General features: G+C 39.2%; 1 protein-coding gene across 1 annotated transcript in view; it reads left to right on the forward strand.

Annotated features, from left to right (window-relative positions):
* PTPLAD1 (protein tyrosine phosphatase-like A domain containing 1) overlaps nucleotides 1-18,795 on the forward strand; it is a 48,511-nt gene that overhangs the window by 15,977 nt on the left and 13,739 nt on the right. Inside the window, exons 2-6 of the mRNA XM_008575370.1 lie at nucleotides 6,149-6,191; nucleotides 8,225-8,298; nucleotides 9,539-9,703; nucleotides 11,837-11,888; nucleotides 14,333-14,443. Of these exons, the coding sequence (XP_008573592.1) occupies nucleotides 6,149-6,191; nucleotides 8,225-8,298; nucleotides 9,539-9,703; nucleotides 11,837-11,888; nucleotides 14,333-14,443 (445 nt within the window). The remainder of the gene's footprint in view (nucleotides 1-6,148; nucleotides 6,192-8,224; nucleotides 8,299-9,538; nucleotides 9,704-11,836; nucleotides 11,889-14,332; nucleotides 14,444-18,795) is intronic.

An 18,795-nucleotide genomic window follows, 5' to 3' on the forward strand; every position in this document is an offset into this window, starting at 1 on the left:
TATGGTTTTTTTTTTTTTTTTTTTTTTTTTTGCCAGTAAGGGGATCCCAACCCTTGGCACAGTGTTGTCCGCATCACGCTCAGCCGGTGAGCGCACCGGCCATCCCTATATAGGATCTGAACCTGCAGCCTCGGCGCTCCAGCGCCACACTCTCCCGAGTGAGCCATGGGGCTGGCCTGGTACCCATTGTTTTTAATGAGGCTGATTACTTAGGTAACCTCTGTGTATTAGTCCGTTTTGTGTTGCTATAACAGAAATACCTGAAACTGAGTAATTTATAAAGGATAGAGGTTTATTTGGCTTACGATTCTGGAACAGCTGTCTCTGGCACAGGCCTCAGGATGCTTCTACTCATGGCAGAAAGCAGCAGGCAGCAGCGGGTACAAGCAGATCACATGGCGACAGGAAGCAAGAGAGAGAGAGGGGAGGTGCCAGGGTCTTTTTAAACAACCAGCTCTCAGGGCTGGCCCCGTGACTCACTCGAGAGAGTGTGATGCTGATAACACCAAGGCCACGGGTTCAGACCCCTATATAGAGATGACTGGTTGGCTCACTGGTTGAGCGTGGTGCTGACAACACCAAGCCAACGGTTGAGATCCCCTTACCGGCCATCTTTAAGAAAAATAAAAATAAAAAACCCCCAGCTCTCACAGGAACTAAAAGAGCGAGAACTCACTCATCAATTCCCTCTCCCCCAGGGAGAGCATTAGTCCATTCATGAGGGACCCACCCCCATGACTCAATCAGTTTCCAACACTGCCACAATGAGGATCAAATTTCCACATGAATTTTGGAGGGGACAACCTATCTAAACTTCATCACTCTGCCTAGCATGTACCAAAATTCCAGACTTCTAGAAAGAAAGATGATGTTCACCATAAATCACATTGTTTGTAGGCACATTCTGAGTATAGTGAACCACTCATTAGTTAGGGGATAGAGGAAAGCTGTTTCCAGATGCTGGCCAAAGGCTGATCTTGGAAGCAGGCGTTTTTAAAGATTGCAGCTTCGGACCTCCTATATTTACTCTTCTGCACACATACTAATCACACAAATGAAAATGAATACTAATGATTTTTTGTTTGTTTGTTTTGTTTTTTCGTTAACTGGTAAGGGGATCGCAACCCTCCGCATGGTGCTGTCCACACCACGCTCAGCCAGTGAGCTCACCGGCCATCCCTATATAGGATCCGAACCCGTGGCCTCGGCGCTACCAGCACTGCACTCTCCCGAGTGAGCCATGGGGCTGGCCCTGAATACTAATGATTTTAATGAGAAAGGAAACTCAGGTAGCAGATAGTTCATTGAATGCTTTTTAGTTCTGTTAGAGATTGTGCAAATGGGGTGAAAGGATTTAATTTCAACCAACTGAACAGTTATTGAGGGCTTTAGGGATATAGATATTAATATGACACACTCCCTGTCATCATGGAACTCAAGTCTAGAGGGACAGATAAACCAGTAAACAATAATTACAGAACAGTGTGATAAATGTTATAATAAAGGTGAATACAAAGTAGTAAGGAAGCTATTAATTTTTTTATTTTATTTTATTTTTTATTTTTATTTTTATTTATTTATTTATTTATTTATTTTTAAAAGATGACCGGTAAGGGGATCTTAACCCTTGACTTGGTGTTGTCAGCACCACACTCACCCAGTGAGCAACCGGCCATCCCTATATGGGATCCAAACCCACGGCCTTGGTGTTTTCAGCACCGCACTCTCCCGAGTGAGCCACAGGCCGGCCCCGAAAATATTATTTTAATAGGTGCATACTTGCAATGCTAAACTATACTGAACAAAATCTATTAATTTTGATGTTGGATGTTGGGGGTGAAAAGGAAGGAAGAGGAATTAAAATTGACTTGGACTTTGAAAGATAAATAGTGGAATGGAAGCTTAGAAGAACACTCTAGCTAGAGAAATAAAAGCAGCCAGAATATGACTGCTTACTAGTTGCCAAAGTCTTTGTATGTCACTATAATTTAATTCTCACGACAGTCTTGTGAAGTGGTTTTATTGTTATTTTTAAACTGATGGCAGTTGCTGTGGATTTGAAAATGAATGATAGGAGTAAATTAAAAATTAAATAAGAAATGATATAACTAGGATATGATCCCAAGTCTAACTGAGTTCAAAGTCATTTTTCCCCATCCACTCCTTTTTGCATAAGCAAAGGCACAATTCCTTTTCTAGCAAATAACATACTACATTGTGCAGATTAATCTTTCTGTTAAAAACTAAAAGTTTTGAATAAAAGCATCTTAAAAATATCAAAAGGTCAACAAGGTAGAAATGAAATTTGGAACTCAGACAGGTAAGTTGACCACTGAAACTGCTTTTACTGTGAGAACATTTGCTCTAAGGGATCATGAACTTTGTTTTTGACAACCCAACAAGGTGCAGGGGATAAAAGTTAAGATCAAAGCACAAGACCCACCAAAAGTATGACATGTAATAGAAAATCTTCTTCCCCATAACTGTACTTCAGAGGACTATATACTTAGGATTCAAATGAACTAGAAGTAAGCCCATCCTCTCTCCCTACCTCTAGTTGCCTTAGCACTGTGCAAAGTAGATGAAAAGGTCCTTGAGAGGTTAAAACTGTAAGTTGGTTCTCAAAAGTTTATGCATGCCAAATTCACATAGTTTAGGAGATCCCAAAACCCTCAAGCCATGAGTTTAGTTTTTGGTGGTCTCAACTGGTAGGGCCCATAGGTCCCTGACAGAAGCAAATGCAGATTCTCTCTGGTATAGCTATGCTGAAATCAGATAAAATAGACTTAGGAAAAAAGTATTTTTAGAAATAAAAAGATTAGTATATAATAAAGATTTCAATTTACCAGGAAGATGTAACAGTATTAAAGTTATATGCACCTAGTAACACGGCCTTGATAATATGTAAATTAAATACAGGAGAAATAAACAAATTCACAATAGTGTGATTTCTCAGTAATTAAGAAGACAAAATTCAGTAAGGATATAGATTATGTGACCAAATAATTAACAGTAAATCTAATGGGCATATACAGAACACTGCACTCTACAACTCCAGAAAACACATTACTTTTAAGTTTACTCAGAACATTTACTAAAGTTAGGGCCAGCCCATGTCTCACTGGGGAGAGTTTGGTGCTGATAACACCAAGGCCACAGGTTCGGATCCCTATATAGGGGTGGCCGGTTAGCTCATTTGGGAGAGTGTGGTGCTGACAACACCAAGCCAAGGGTTAAGATTCCCTTACTGGTCATCTTTAAAAAAAAAAAAAAAAAGAACATTTACTAAAGTTGACTGTATACTGCTTCCTAAAGCAAGTCTCAATAAATTTACAAGGACTGAAATCACACAGAATGTTCTCTCATCACAGTGCAATTGATGTAGAAATTAATAACATAAAGACAACTAGAAAATCCCATGTGTTTGGAAATTAAGAAATACTTTTCAACCCATGTTTCAAAGAAAAAGTGATAATGGAAATTAAAAAGTATTTTAGATTGAATGATAATGAGAATACTACATTCAAAGCTTGAGAGGTGCAGCCAAAGTAGGATTTGGCAGGTAATTTATATTCTTTTTTTTTTGTTCACAAATTTTACACACAAAGGAAATTTATATTCTTAAATAATTACATTAGAAAAGAATAAAGTCTGAGAATTAATGACTTCTGAATCTCCATTTCAGGAATTTATTTTTATTTTTATTTACTTTTTTTTACTTAACCTTTTTATTATCTTGTGTTATCTCTTTATTTTTTCTCTGGCCCGTGGCTTACTTAGGAGAGTGTGGTGCTGATAACACCAAGGCCGCTGGTTCGGATCCCATATAGGGATGGCCGGTTGGCTCACTGGGTGAGCGTGGTGCTGACAACACCAAGTCAAGGGTTAAGATCCCCTTACCAGTCATTTTGAAAAAAAAATAAAAATAAAAATAAATAAATAAATTGAATCAGTAGTTAAAAATCTTTATGCAAAGTCTCAATAAATTTACAAGGACTGAAATCACACAGAATGTTCTCTCATCACAGTGCAATTGATGTAGAAATTAATAACATAAAGACAACTAGAAAATCCCATGTGTTTGGAAATTAAGAAATACTTTTCAACCCATGTTTCAAAGAAAAAGTGATAATGGAAATTAAAAAGTATTTTAGATTGAATGATAATGAGAATACTACATTCAAAGCTTGAGAGGTGCAGCCAAAGTAGGATTTGGCAGGTAATTTATATTCTTTTTTTTTTGTTCACAAATTTTACACACAAAGGAAATTTATATTCTTAAATAATTACATTAGAAAAGAATAAAGTCTGAGAATTAATGACTTCTGAATCTCCATTTCAGGAATTTATTTTTATTTTTATTTACTTTTTTTTACTTAACCTTTTTATTATCTTGTGTTATCTCTTTATTTTTTCTCTGGCCCGTGGCTTACTTAGGAGAGTGTGGTGCTGATAACACCAAGGCCGCTGGTTCGGATCCCATATAGGGATGGCCGGTTGGCTCACTGGGTGAGCGTGGTGCTGACAACACCAAGTCAAGGGTTAAGATCCCCTTACCAGTCATTTTTGAAAAAAAATAAAAATAAAAATAAATAAATAAATTGAATCAGTAGTTAAAAATCTTTATGCAAGGAAATTTCTAGGTCCAAGTGGTTTCAGCAAGGAGTTCTACCAAACATTTAAAGAAGTAATTCTAATTTTATTAGTTATCTATTGCTGCATATCAAATCATACCATATGTAGTGGTTTAAAACAAGGATAATCATTTATTATCTCAGTTTCTGTGGGTTAGGACTTCAGGAAGGGTTCTGTTGGGTTGTTCTGGGTTAGGATCTCTCATGAGGTTATAGTCAGATATCAGCAGTGGTTGAAGTCATGTGATGGTTGAGGTCATATGATGGTTGTATGATGGCAGTATCCACTTGAAGGATGTCTTACTCACTTTGTTGGCAAGTTGGTGTCCACAAGTGAGTTCCCCACATAGGCCTCTGCACCAGGTTGCTTGAGTGTTGTCATAACATGGTGTCTTGCTTTGCCCGAAGTGAGCAGTCCAAGAGGCTTGGACAGAAGCTGCAATGCCGTTTATGATCTAACCATTGCTTGCATTGTATTCTATTGGTTACACAGAGCAGCCCTGACATCATTGTGGGAGGGGACCACACAAGGGTGTAAATACCAGGGGAAGAGGAATAAATGAGCAATTTGGGGAATTCTCAACTCTTCTAGTCTTGATTTGATTAGGGATTAAAAGAGTCTGGAGTCTGAGGCCAAGTTACAACCACAGCCACAGCATGTTTCATTTCCAAATCTTGTAATTCTCAGCCCTTCCCTCCCCCGTTGGAGTTAATTTATTCTTCATGTTGTAGTACAGGTCTCACCTTTGTCAAAGCTTTTTCTAACCATTCTGTTCCCCATTGTGCTTGCTCCCTTCTTAGCTCCTGTGACAGTGCCTTTTACTGCTTTTGGCCTTGAACATGTATTCCTTGATAACTATTTGATATCTTTTTAAAAAATTAATATATATATTTTTTACATTCTATGAAGTTGTTGCAGAGCAGTTGGGAGGGAGGGGGAGAGAGGGGAGGGGAGAGAGGGGAAAGGGGAAGGAAATGGGATGGAAGGAGGCAGGAGGAGGGGCGGGATTGAGGCCTGTGGCACCACCCTCGTTCCCACAGGGGAGACCAGGGGGCTTCCGGCGGTGGCTTGATCATTGCCAGGCTGGGTGCAGCTGTCAGGGGGGTGTGGCAAAAGCCCTTGCCCCCCACTTGATATCTTCTTACAGGAGATGACTCATCTGTTCCACTGAATGCTCTGTTCTACACCTCCGAAACTGAGTCTTAGAGATTTGTGTATTCCCCCATGATACCTCACATAGCACTTTTTGTGATTTGCCATTATCCGAATGGACTGATTCAGTACCTGATGGTTCTGCACAGTTAGAGCAGTTTAGGGTCCTCCTTGCAGGATCCTACAATCTCAGATAGGTACAGACAGACAGAGAAACCCTACACAGAGATGTGAATAAATGACTAGGCACAGGGTAGGAGGTCGAGTCCCCAAGGGGACAGGATGGTAGGAAGAAGCCCCTGGTTTAATTTCATTTTTCTCTTCGTTAAAATGACTTCTTATGTCCTTGGTCTCTTCACAGAACCCTGCCATCAGCATCACTGAAAATGTGCTGCATTTCAAAGGTCGGTATCCAGGCAAATGTTCCCAACTCTCTACACAGTTAAGGAGGCATGGTGGTGGTTTCTCTTTATTTTTATCTATTTGTTTTATTCACTTTTTATCGATGCTTAACCCTCTGATACTCTTGGGACAAACTAGATTGTTTTGAAATATATGATTATAAATCAGAGAATTTGTTTAAAACTCAGCTTCGCCCTTGGAGAGACAGTAGATACAGTGAAAAGAATAGAATCCTGGGCTAGAAATCAGGAGATCTTTCTTCTAGCTCTGATTTTGCCACTACCTTGGACAAGTTATTGACTTCTCTGGACCTATAAAATGAAGGTGTTGGGTTATAATCTTTCTCAAACTTGAGGACCCATGGACATCTGAGAATATGTCCACAGGACCCTTAAGGGCTCATGGACTCCAGATTGAGAAACACGTGAAGAATTAAATATGATCATGTTAAATGATATTTGGCTCCATTGCAGCTGTGAACACAGATGCAAACACAGTCACTGACCTTGTGTGGCAGTACTTGATTATAAGGTGGCCATTTAGATGATCCAAATACACTGCTTTTTTTAAAGATTATAATGAAAACAAAAAATAAAAGTTTTCCTGATGAGACTTTGTGGCTCTGTAATATTACACTTGCAGACCAGTTTGGGAAACACTGCATTCTAGAGGATGTCTAATCTAAGACTTCTCCAGCTCTGATAGTCCCTGATTCTGTGAATCTGCCTCTACTTTCTTAGTTCATCAGCAGATTTACTGATTTACCTGAGTGTAGGTCTGTATTCACTGTCACCTAATGGGGTGGGATTCTCCCTGCTCTCTCTCTTTTCCAGTTCTTGGGGTTATTGGAGAGTGAAGAACTTTATGTGAGATTTCATCTACCCTGATATATTTGCATGAAAGTACAGCCTGGCTTTTGTATCTGCTTTTCAAGATGAGAGTAGTGGTGGCAGCAGCTCAGGCTTGTGGGGAGTTATGTAAATTTATTTATTTATTTATTTTAAAAGATGACCGGTAAGGGGATCTTAACCCTTGACTTGGTGGTGTCAGCACCGCGCTCAGCCAGCGAGCGAACCGGCCATCCCTATGTGGGATCCGAACCTGGGGCCTTGGTGTTATCAGCACCACACTCTCCCGAGTGAGCCACGGGCCGGCCCGGGAGTTATGTACATTTAAAAGGAAGTTAAAGTGATAAAAGTGTATGTAGCCCCTTAGAGCTTATAGACTGTCCTACCTAAAGCAATTTATGTTCCTTGAAAATAATAGCCACCTGTAGCAAATATTAGGAAGGTTCTACTACATACGGCCAGATGAGGGAAGAGAATCCCAGGAGGGAACCAAATGGTAAACAAGTCAGAGAGTGGAGGGGAAAGGATATCCAGCAGCTGCTGTGTCCAGCAGTCACTGGCACCTAAGCGTGGCACCTGCTTGATTTGAGGAAAGGCGCTATGGCAGGGCACAGGAACCTTCCTCGCAGTTCCACCTGTCCTCCATGAGCTGAGAAGGATTGTATTTCTCTTTCCTTGTTCCATTGGGATGTGCTAAAGGAGAAGTCAGCTTCTCCTTTCATTCTCTGTCCCTGGTTGGGAAGTTTTAATTTCAGAGCTGTCTCTGAGACAATCCAGCATTTCCATGTACACTGAAACTTTTCCTTAACCACAGTCAAGATGATACACCTACCTGATTTTTCTCTGCTGTGGATTTAGAGCTAAACTAAATGTGAAAGTTAAATTTATATCTATGTGGCACTTCTGGCTTTGCCTTTTATATTCTTTTTCCTGCCTATTGCTTGCAGTGTGTATCATCAAGGCCACATTGGAAGATTAAGTGAATATGGTGAAACTGATCATCAGAGGACATAAGGAGATAAACTTTCATCCAAGATTTGGCTTATGTAGCTGTTGAATAGCTCTGCTTACAAGTCCCCACGTATTTTGATAAGACCCATTAATATTTGTGTGAAAGAACTATAGCAAGCTGACTTTGGGATGGTTTTGCTCTGCTGAAGTTTACAATAACTCACATTTCTTTATAGCTCAGGGACATGGTGCCAAAGGAGACAACGTCTATGAATTTCACCTGGAATTCTTAGACCTTGTGAAGCCAGAGGTATGTTCTTACCTTTCTCACTTCCCTTTCCATTTTAGGAAGTGAATATAAGAAGTTTAGTGAAATGGGGAACAGGATTGTGGTAGAGAAAATAAAAACCAAAGGAGAACAATATAGTTCTTTTATTTGGTAGAGAGCCCAGGTTTTAGCTGCAGAGGAATAGAAAAGTCAGAGAACCTGAATTGAATCTGGGCTTTGCCATTTATTAGCAGTATGATTTGAACAAGTCTCTTTACTTCTTTGAGTTACAGTGTTCTCATGTGTTAAGTGAAGGATTGGACTAAGTAATCTCTAGGGTCCCTTCCAGCTCTGGTATTCTCTGATTTTAGTGATAGCGGAGGAGTGTGGCATCCATCGAGAGCAGAGTTACATAGGGTAGTTGAAGCCCACACTAGGGGGTTGCTTTCATGTGACTTCGCCAAAACGGCAACGAGCAAAGTAGAAACCAGAACGGGCTAAGGCAGCTGGTCTTTATGAAGAGTGCTGGAAATATAATTGAAGTTTCCCTTACCTCAGAGCCTAGGGAAACTTCTCTAACACAAAGGAAGAGAAGCCAACAGATGGTATATTCAGTTTCTGGAATTACACAGTTAGCTCTAGGGGCTTGAGCTAATTGGTCTTCCTGTACAGGGGCTCAGTGGTTTTGAGAAAACATTATGGTCAGTAGTGGTATTAGGGACAGAAAACCTGTCATGGGGCTTGCTTTGGAGACAAAGGGAGAAGCCATACAGAGAAAAGAGCTGTAATGGCCTCTAAAAATTTGAGTTTAGTTGGGAAGATTTCCTACTTGTAAAGTTGTAACTGGTTCAATGTAGTTCTGGCCTTGATAGAGGCCTTTCTAAAACAAGGTTTTGCTCAAGGCAGGGACAGTCATTTTCATGGGAGGAAAATCTGGAAGCTGAAGGTGACTTTTGAGATGGTGATTGGATGTAGTGCCTTGCATGATATGGCTATGGCAGGAGGGTCATGTTAGTTGCCTCCAGGGCAACCAGGAACTCCCTGCCTTTTTTATCGTGATTTTCTCCTGTGTCATTCACTAGGGGAATCAGGGAAAGACACGGCTCTTTTTCCCAGTTCTCTATGCCAACGCTTGGTCTAGATGTTACCTTTGCATCAGGACCTGACCAGAAAAGGAAAGGAAAATATGCATACTGTGCAGCTTCTCTGTAGAGCCACACCGGCATGGCATAGTTTCAGGGAATGGAAGAGGGCATTCTCACATTCTCACTTTCTCTTCTAGCCAGTGTACAGACTGACCCAGAGGCAGGTAAACATTACCGTACAGAAGAAGGTGAGTCAGTGGTGGGAGAGACTCACCAAGCAGGAGAAACGCCCATTGTTTTTGGCCCCTGACTTTGACCGCTGGCTGGACGAATCTGATGCAGAAATGGAGCTCAGAGCCAAGGTTAGTAAGGACCGTAGGATTTAGCCATTGAAGACAGAAATCATGAGGAACCCAAGTTATTTCGGCCACTTCAGATACCTCTCAGGGTCTGATAGAATAGGGACAAAGTTACAAATTCATTTAAAGACCAGGCAACATAATTTTAGAGAGATACTGGTCATGTATTTCATAGACTGTCCCTCAATTGGGATTTGTCTGATGTTTTAATTTTTGTTGTTGTTTTTTTTAGAAAGGTGACCGGTAAGGGGATCTTTTTTTTTTTTTTTAAAAGATGACCGGTAAGGGGATCTTAACCCTTGACTTGGTGTTGTCAGCACCACACTCACCCGATGAGCTAACCGGCCATCCCTATATGGGATTCGAACCCGGGGCCTTGGTGTTATCAGCACCGCACCTTCTACTGAGTGAGCCACGGGCCGGCCCGTAAAAGGTTTTTCTTTGTCTTTTAGATAACTGGCCTAGGGATCTTATCTCATGTTTTATCATGATAAGTTCTTGTGCTCTTTGCCTTTCAAACCCTTTGTCAGTTTGATTTTATTTTTTGTAGTAATTTATGATTTTATTCAATTAAATGTTCTAAGCCTTTTGTTATTTAACACAGCTTTCCAACATTAAATTCTGAAACTTTAAAATAACTTTGGGAAATTCCAAGGGCCCTGGAGTTTCTCAAAGGATATCTAAAAGATGTAGCCATCCCTATATGGGATTCGAACCCGGGGCCTTGGTGTTATCAGCATCGCACTCTCCCGAGTGAGCCACAGGCCGGCCCCTGTTTTTTGTTTTTTTGGAGGCTGGCTAGTATGAGAACCAAAAAACCCCCTTGACCTTGCTGTTACTGTGTTACGAGGCTGTGCTTTGACTGGCCAGCCCCTGATGTTTTTCTTATGACTAGACTAAGGTGATGGGTTTTGGGGAGGAAGGCCACAGAGGGAAAGTGCCATTCTCATCACGTCATGTCAAGGGTACATACTGTCAACATGGCATATCACTGTCATTACTGATCTTGGATCAGCTGGCTGAGGTGATGTTTGCCATGTTTTTCCACTGTGAAGATACTATCCCTGTGCCCCTCCCATTTCCTTACTGTACTCTTTGGAAGGAAGTCACTATGCATAGCCCACACTTAAGGAGTGGGAATGATGCTTTCTGTCTTTTATAGTGGAATATCTGCATAATTTACTTGAAATTCTTCTGCATGAGAGATTTGTCTATGCTCTCCCATTTATTTATTTGTTCAGTCATTTATATCAGTGTGGACTCATGGATACTTATTTTATATTTTGGGATATAATCTCATTTATTTTGTTGCTCAAATTGTTCCACCTTTGGCCTCTGGGAGCACTTTTACTTGGCTCTTCTGTCTTTTTGAGAAAGCTCTGTCATTGTGAGACTTTTTTTCAGCACTTTCTTACTTGCTGGAACTATAAGCAGTTCCAGGCTTATTTTAAGCCCTAGAGTAGCCATTTCTCCAGCCCTAGAATAGCCATTTCTCCGAGGAGCTCTGTTGTTTTTATTGAATAATGGTATTGGAAACCAAGATCTGGGTGCTTGGTACGCTCACTGCTACTGGGGATGCCATTGCTTTTAGGTCCTCTCAGCTGCAAAACAAGGAAGTATATGTATGCATAGTAACCAATTTACATATACCTATAAATATTTCTTTATGTATCCATCTTTATCTATATTAAGCTAAATATGAATTCATACTACTGATGTTGGAGACATGATCTTAGCTTCTGGAAAAATTATGCTAAAAATCTAGAAGGCTTGAAAAATAAAATAGCAGTTTACTCACTGCCTTAAACTTCTGTTTTGTTTCTATGACTATGACAAATCTTCTGGATGTCCTTCCCAGCTCTAAGATTCCAAGATTGCTCACTTGGCAGTTTGGAAGCCAGCTATTGGTTTAGCTCTTTGAACATTGGGTGGGCATCTTACGATGCTAAGGCTGCCCAGTAAGGAGGGGTCAGGTGTTTTGGTACCATGAGCTAGGACATTTTCCCCAGTGAAGCACTGAACTCAGCTGGAGGAGGTGGCTTTGAGGGAGTCAGATCACTTATCCAACACAAAGAGTTTTGTAAACATCTGGGAATTCTAACTTATGCTCTTGGAAAACTTGTTTGTAAATTCTAGGAAGAAGAACGCCTGAATAAACTCAGATTGGAAAGCCAAGGCTCCCCTGAAAGTAAGTTGGCAGTGCTCCCATGGTAGTTACCAGTTAACTCATGATAGAGGTGGGGGTGTGAATGATTGTAATATGGCAGGAGAGCTAATGATTTCACCCAGTGAACAGTGTGGGTGAGTTTATGAGAACTCCTTTATGTCCAGTGCTTAAGCTATGCACACCCACATCAGAAACCTTACCTTTAATGTTTTGTTTCTGTTTGGGCATCATCTGAGTACACCAGCGCTGGTGTAGCAGAATGGAAGAATCTCAGCCTCCTGGACTGGCCTAATGGCAGATGGCAACCAAATCTTTTTTTTTTTTTTTTTTCTTTTTAAAGATGACCGGTAAGGGATCTTAACCCTTGACTTGGTGTTGTCAGCACCACGCTCTCCCAAGTGAGCCACGGGCTGGCCCTAGGCAACCAAATTTTGCATAGACATGTGGAATTACTGCATAGGTCCAAGGCCACACTCTTTCAGCCTGGTGTTTTTCTATCAACTGAGATCACAAGGGCTGTGCCATAGATAAATGTGGTTGTCAGCCTTAAAGATGGAGAGTATTCTGTATAGTCCTGCTGTTCATTAAACTTATAAAAATCCATTTCTATTTCTGTTTGTCTAACCACTTACAAGCAAGAAGCTCTGTAAATGTATTATCTTCTGAGTGACATAGCAGCTATTAACGGTATGCTGTATGGGGAGCATTGTGCTAGGCCTTTGATGTAGAGCCAGATGAATCCCTTATTGCACCTGTACTCAAAAGGGCTTGCATTCTAGTTAGGAGGACAATGCAGGTCTGTGTACAACTAACTCTGAAAAGCAGAATGAAATAAAGGCTCCTCATTTGTCCTAAATTGAACTTTGTCAAGTTTTAGTGGCACTTATTTGGCATGCCATAAGTAAGGAAAATCATAGCAGTGGTTTTCAAACTACGTTCCATTGTATCCCAGGGCTTCCCAGAGATGCTTTGGAGGGGTAGGTCAAGCAAGCAGATCTACTTCAATCAAGCAGTTCTCTTTTGTGTTTTATGTATTGGGACTCTAAATAAGATTTCTTTTGAAAAGGGGTTTAAAAACAGATTTGAATAGCCACTAATTTAGAGGAATATTCTTTTAGAAAAGCAGAGAAAGGAAGAGGGTTTGTGGACGCAAAGAATAACAGCAGCATTAAAAGGCCACCTTGAGATTTAAATGAATTTTTTGGTGTTTTAAAGGGATAGACTTCAGAAACATGTAAAAATTCTTACATATGGATTTTTAGGATGTTAAGTAAAGCTTTAACTGTTTTGTCTGAATTCGTAAGGTTTCCTGATGAAGGGGGTTCTTTATGTTGGGCAAGTATAATAAATTTTTGTAATTTTGAAGAAAATAATTTTAATTAAATGTTGTTAGAAGTCTGACATTTTTTGGCCCCTTAGATAAGGCTGCTTTTGATTGATGATACAGTTAAATATGATTATTTGACCATCAACCAGGTGTCTGTTTAGAATACCGGTAGCCTAGGAATGAGTATGTAGCAGCAGAATCTGAGCACCATGTCTCTTCTCTTGACAACTGCCCTTTTCTTTACACCACTGCTTTGACTCAGCCATGACTCTGCCTAAACTCCTTACTTCTTCCTTCGCTCTGTATTTGCCTGTGTCTCCATGAACCTTGGGCTGCAGACAAAATTCATATCCCTTCTTGTCCTGCCTCTCAGTTTGAAATTGTGCTCCTTGGGTTATGTCCTCTTCTACCTGTCTTTCAAAGCCCAGATCAGTTACAGGCTTACCCATGGAGACTTGCCTGATGCTCGCTTCCCCAACTTAATGCCATTTTCTCACCTTGAAATTTGCACAAGACATTACTCATCACTCTCCTTCTCATCTTATGGCTTTTTGATTGTAAGCTCTGAGGGCGGCTTCCTGTTGTAACTATCTCGCATCCCAGTAGAGTCCCTCACAGCACATTGTAGGTGTTCAGTTAATGCTTAGTGGAATGAATATATGACCAGATATCACAATTATTTTTTTCAAATACTGTTTCTACCTCTTTGGAATAGTTTGACCTACATGACCTTGAGAAAAATTCCAGAAAAGAAGAAGCTCTTGCTTATATTAAGAGGAGTAGAGCAGGAGCTGAGGAGAACTTTATTTCCCTTCTGTAGTGCCCCCTAAGACGGTCAGTTATTCTTTGCCAGGCGTATTTTTTTTTTCTTGCGTTTGTTATGTCTGTATACTTATCCCTTTTCTGTGAAAGGAAAGACCACTGAAAACATATCTTGGAGAGCAATATTCCTCACAATTTTTCCTTTTATATTTCTCTGTGGGAATAGGCTGGTGAGACCTGGACCAGGTACTTGTGTGTGGGAGCTTAGGGGCAGCCAGGTGGGAAGAAGGGTTAAAGTCATCCAGATATGCCCCATCACTCCTCTCGTGCTGCCACTGTTGCTGTTAACAGCTTGGTGCCTTGCTTTGCTTTTCAGCTCTTACAAGCTTGAAGAAAGGATACCTGTTCATGTATAATCTTGTGCAGTTCTTGGGATTCTCCTGGATCTTTGTCAACCTGACTGTGCGGTTTTTTATCTTGGGAAAAGGCAAGTAAGAAATTTCAGGGCTAGCTTTCCTTTTCTCAGTGGTTTGGCCCACTACTCATCAAAGGTAGCACTCTCCGCCTTTGATATTAATCATAACCCCCCACATTTGTGTAGCACTTTCTTCCTTTCATCTCTCTTATTTCCGATGGTCTTGAGAAACAAGCTGACTGGATTTTTTTTTCCATTTAACAGCTGAGGAAACAGGCCTAGAGATGATCAAAGAAATAGTTCACATTCACACAGCTAGTCAGAGGCACATCCTTTTCTCTGCTCACTACTTAATAGTTCATTAACCACTAAATAAATTGATGTGATTCTTCAGTGCCATAGTTATGCAGGTCCAAAAGGGACCTCACCCTTTTGGAGCCTAAGGAGATTGTAAAAAGTAAATGCCAATGGAAAATATTTGAGAATTTGATCTAAAGTATTCTAAGATTTTATTTGGAAGAATAAATAGTAATACAATTTGGGGGAAGAAAGAATAATTGAAAGAGGACTTTTTCTACCTGGTATGGAAGTATGGCAATTAAAATAGTATAGCATTAGCATAAAAATAGGCTAATTAATAGAGCAGATTAAGCGGCCCATTGATAGCTCTTTTACTATGTTTATATCTGAGGTACATATATGATAGAAGAGGAATCATGAGTCAATCACAGGGAAATCTTTTTCACTAATTTTTTATTGGATGGGAAATCAAATGTTTCCAAGGAAAATTACTTAGCTTTGGGTACATGAGGGAGGCAAGAAATCTATTTGACTCTTCTCACGCTGTGTACAAAAATAAATTCCCCTAAAGGATTTAAGAGTCATATATCAAAAAATTAAATCACAATACAAGATGTAAGTAAATATTTATAAAACCCTCATGTGGAAGGTTAGGACTTTCTAAGCTTAGAAGTGTTAGAACAAATTATTTTTAAAAAAAGTCAATGCATTTGACTATATAAAATAACTAAATTCCTGTATATCTAAAAAGACCCCAACCAAGACAACATTAAAGGTTAACAGCATATTGAGGTGGAAGTCAGAATGGGGATGGGGGGAGCTGATTTCTTTACATATAAAGAACTTGCACAAATTGATTTAAAAATATGAAAACTCTAGCTAATAGATAAATAAACAAAAGTCATGTACGGGCAGTTTGTGTAGGAGAAAATAAAACTAATGTAATATGCAGAAAAATATTTATTTTTAAAAACTTTTTTTAATTTTAATTTTTTAAATTTGTTTTTTATTAGCATATTCATTGTTACAAATCATTCTTTTTGCCCCTTATCCAGTCTCTCCCCCTCCCCCACCCCCTCTCCATCTAACAACCATTGATTTGATCTCTCCATCTGATAGATTAACTGTTCCTCTGTTGGTTTGTTGCCTAGATGATCTGTCCAGTACTGAGACAGGTGTGGTCAAGTCCTCCCCTATTATCATAAAGCAGATGCTTCTTCTATTACTCTGGAGGGTGCTTTGTGGAGAGAAAGGACCTCTTTTTTTTTTTGGTCTCCACTGGTGCCTCTCCTTGTGTCAGTGCAGTTGAAAGTCTGACACACCATCTGCATGGTACAGAAAAATATTTAACTCAATAATGGTGAAAGAAATAAAAAATAAAGTTATTTTAAAATAAACAACTTTATTTTTTCATTTATTAGTTCTTAAAAGTTAAAAAAGATACCTAATTCTTTTTTAGATAGTATATGCTAAAACAGGCATAGCTATGGCTAGTGGGAGGGTACATAAGTCCAGCATCTCTTTTGGAAAATTGTTTGGCAAAGTGTATCAAGAACTTTAACTGTTCATATGCTTGGCCCTGGTTATTTCACTCTCGGAAATATGTTCTAAAAAAAATAAAACTATGAGAAAAACTTTTTCAAAAGCATACACTTTATGGCATTATTATATATATATTAGTGACAAATTAGAAAGTACTTAAATATCTATTAGTGAGGGATTGCTTTGGAATATTCACTTAGTGGAGTGTTGTGAAGCAAATATAAGGTATCTTAAGAATTTGTGATAACAGGAAAATACTTATGATAGGCTATGTATTGGTCATACCATATAAACGGGGAGAAACACATAAAAAAATTGGAAGGAATACACCATTTTCAATTGTCTTGAATCTGGATCATTTTAAAATTTTTCTTTATTTTGTAAAGTAAGTGTGGAGAAAAATGTAAGTGTAATGGAAAATATAAACTTTAACAAGAGAAAAAAGTCCTATAGACTATTTTACTCTTCAGTCCTAAATTTCCCCATCTGAGTTTTTTTTTTTGTCCTTTTTGTGACCGGGCACACCGAGCTCAGCCAGTGAGCGCATCGCACCGGCCATCCCTATATAGGATCCGAACCCGCAGCGGGAGCACTGCTGCACTCCCAGCGCCGCACTCTCCCGAGTGCGCCACGGGCTCGGCCCCCATCTGAGGTTTGTAGAAGGTGAATTGTAATTAACTTTAGAGTCATTTGAAAGAGGAAAAAATGCATCTTGTTTTTCCAGCCTTCCTAACACCCTGGAATTCTGCCGAGCACAGTGGCAGGCTAATGAAAAATTTCCCAAGTGTCCAATGTCATATAGTCATTTGTGACCAGAGGTCTACAGATAATTTATTTAAAGAAACAGGGCCAGCCCCGTGGCTCACTCAGAAGAGGCCACGGGTTCGGATCCTATATAGGGATAGCTGGTGCGCTCACTGGCTGAGCGTGGTGCAGACCACACCGTGCCGGGGAATGCGATCCCTTTACCAGTCAAAAAAAAAAAAAGAAAGGAAGAAACAAAGGAAGGCTCAGAAACAGTTATTCTCACACCTACAGCTTTTATTAGTATGGATTTATCACAAGTCCCATGGAATGAAAGGGATATTAAAATACATAAATGCTTAATGTTTTTAACTTAACATAGTTGGATAGAGTCTGAGTGTTCCACATAATCCTGCCAGCTCTTAGGTGATCCAGTCCAAAAGCTGCTAAGTCATCTGATTATGTGTTTAACATAATCTGCCTGGACTGGTAATTTCTATTTTGGCTCCGAGCCTCTTCCTAACCACCTATTGGAGTAGAGCTGCTGGTTTAATTTTTCCTTTATCAGTCCTCGAAGGTGTGGTAAGGACCTGCAGCCTGGCACCCAGGGTCATAGTTTGCTCTCCACAATTTTCTCCTTTTCAGTAAAGGATGTTGATGAATGGCAAATTCTACACATCTTCTTGTCTTTTCATGTGAACATGTACGTCATTGCTAAATTTCCTGGGCTAGGTGGGAAACAACAGCAAACTCATGGGCTTGTCTAGAAACTCTTGGACTTGTCAAGCTCTGAATTAAGGAAAACTTCTTATCAAATAATTTTTTTTCTTGTTATAAATATGTGTTAATTACAGAAAAAAATCAGAAAATAAAAACATAACATAAAACAAACAAAAATCACTACCATAATCCCATCTGTTAGAGCAACAGATTCTTGGCACTTTGGTGTTTATCTTTCTAAACCCACATATTTTTTAAAATACATAATACCATAACATAAGTACATCATGTAGCCTTGTTTTTCACCAAATAGAATATCATAAACAGCTTTCCATGTCAGTGAAGATACTTTACAATATTACTTTAAATGGCTGTATTTTGTGAATTGCCATATGTTAATTTTACCAGTTGTAAGACATTTAGTTGGTTCTGAATTTTTTATTAAGTGTCCAGTTAGCATCCTTATAGCTAAATTATTGTGCATACTCTGAATAACTTCCTCAGTAAAAATTCCTAAGGTGGGAATTGCAAGATTTTGATGTATACCGCCAAATATTCTTCCTGAAAGAATGTACTATTTATATGACCTCTATTTAAATCCATATTCCATTAGCATATGAGCACCTTTTAGTACTTTGAAAAACTTTTTTTCTTACCACAAGAGTAATGTGCTGATTTAAGAAAGTTTGGAAAATGGGTAAAATCAGGGATGTTGATGTGGGAGGAGAAGGTGAATAAGCCTTTGTCCCATCACTATTAATATTCCCATATATTTCCTTCTAGCCTTTTTTCTCCAGCAGTTAGAAAAGTAATTATAATTATACTGTGTATACAATTTTGTATCTTGTTTTTTAATATTATAAGCACTTTATATTTTTTCTTCCTATTATTTTAGAAACTGGGTTTGTATTCTTGAGTTGAAACAAGGATAAATTTTCCATGAAATTAGAGGCAGAACAACAAGATCTAATTTTTATTTACCATGTGCCAAATCACAAGTTTCTATTTCAAAGTATGGGAGGTCCTCATTTTTCAATGATAATTGATCAGGAAAAATGCCATTTAAAGTGATTACCTTTAAATAGGATACCAAAATTTCAATGTAAATGATGACAGAA

This window comes from Galeopterus variegatus, unplaced genomic scaffold (assembly GCF_000696425.1).
Source record: "Galeopterus variegatus unplaced genomic scaffold, G_variegatus-3.0.2 Scaffold1178, whole genome shotgun sequence".
Taxonomy (NCBI): Eukaryota; Metazoa; Chordata; class Mammalia; order Dermoptera; family Cynocephalidae; genus Galeopterus; species Galeopterus variegatus.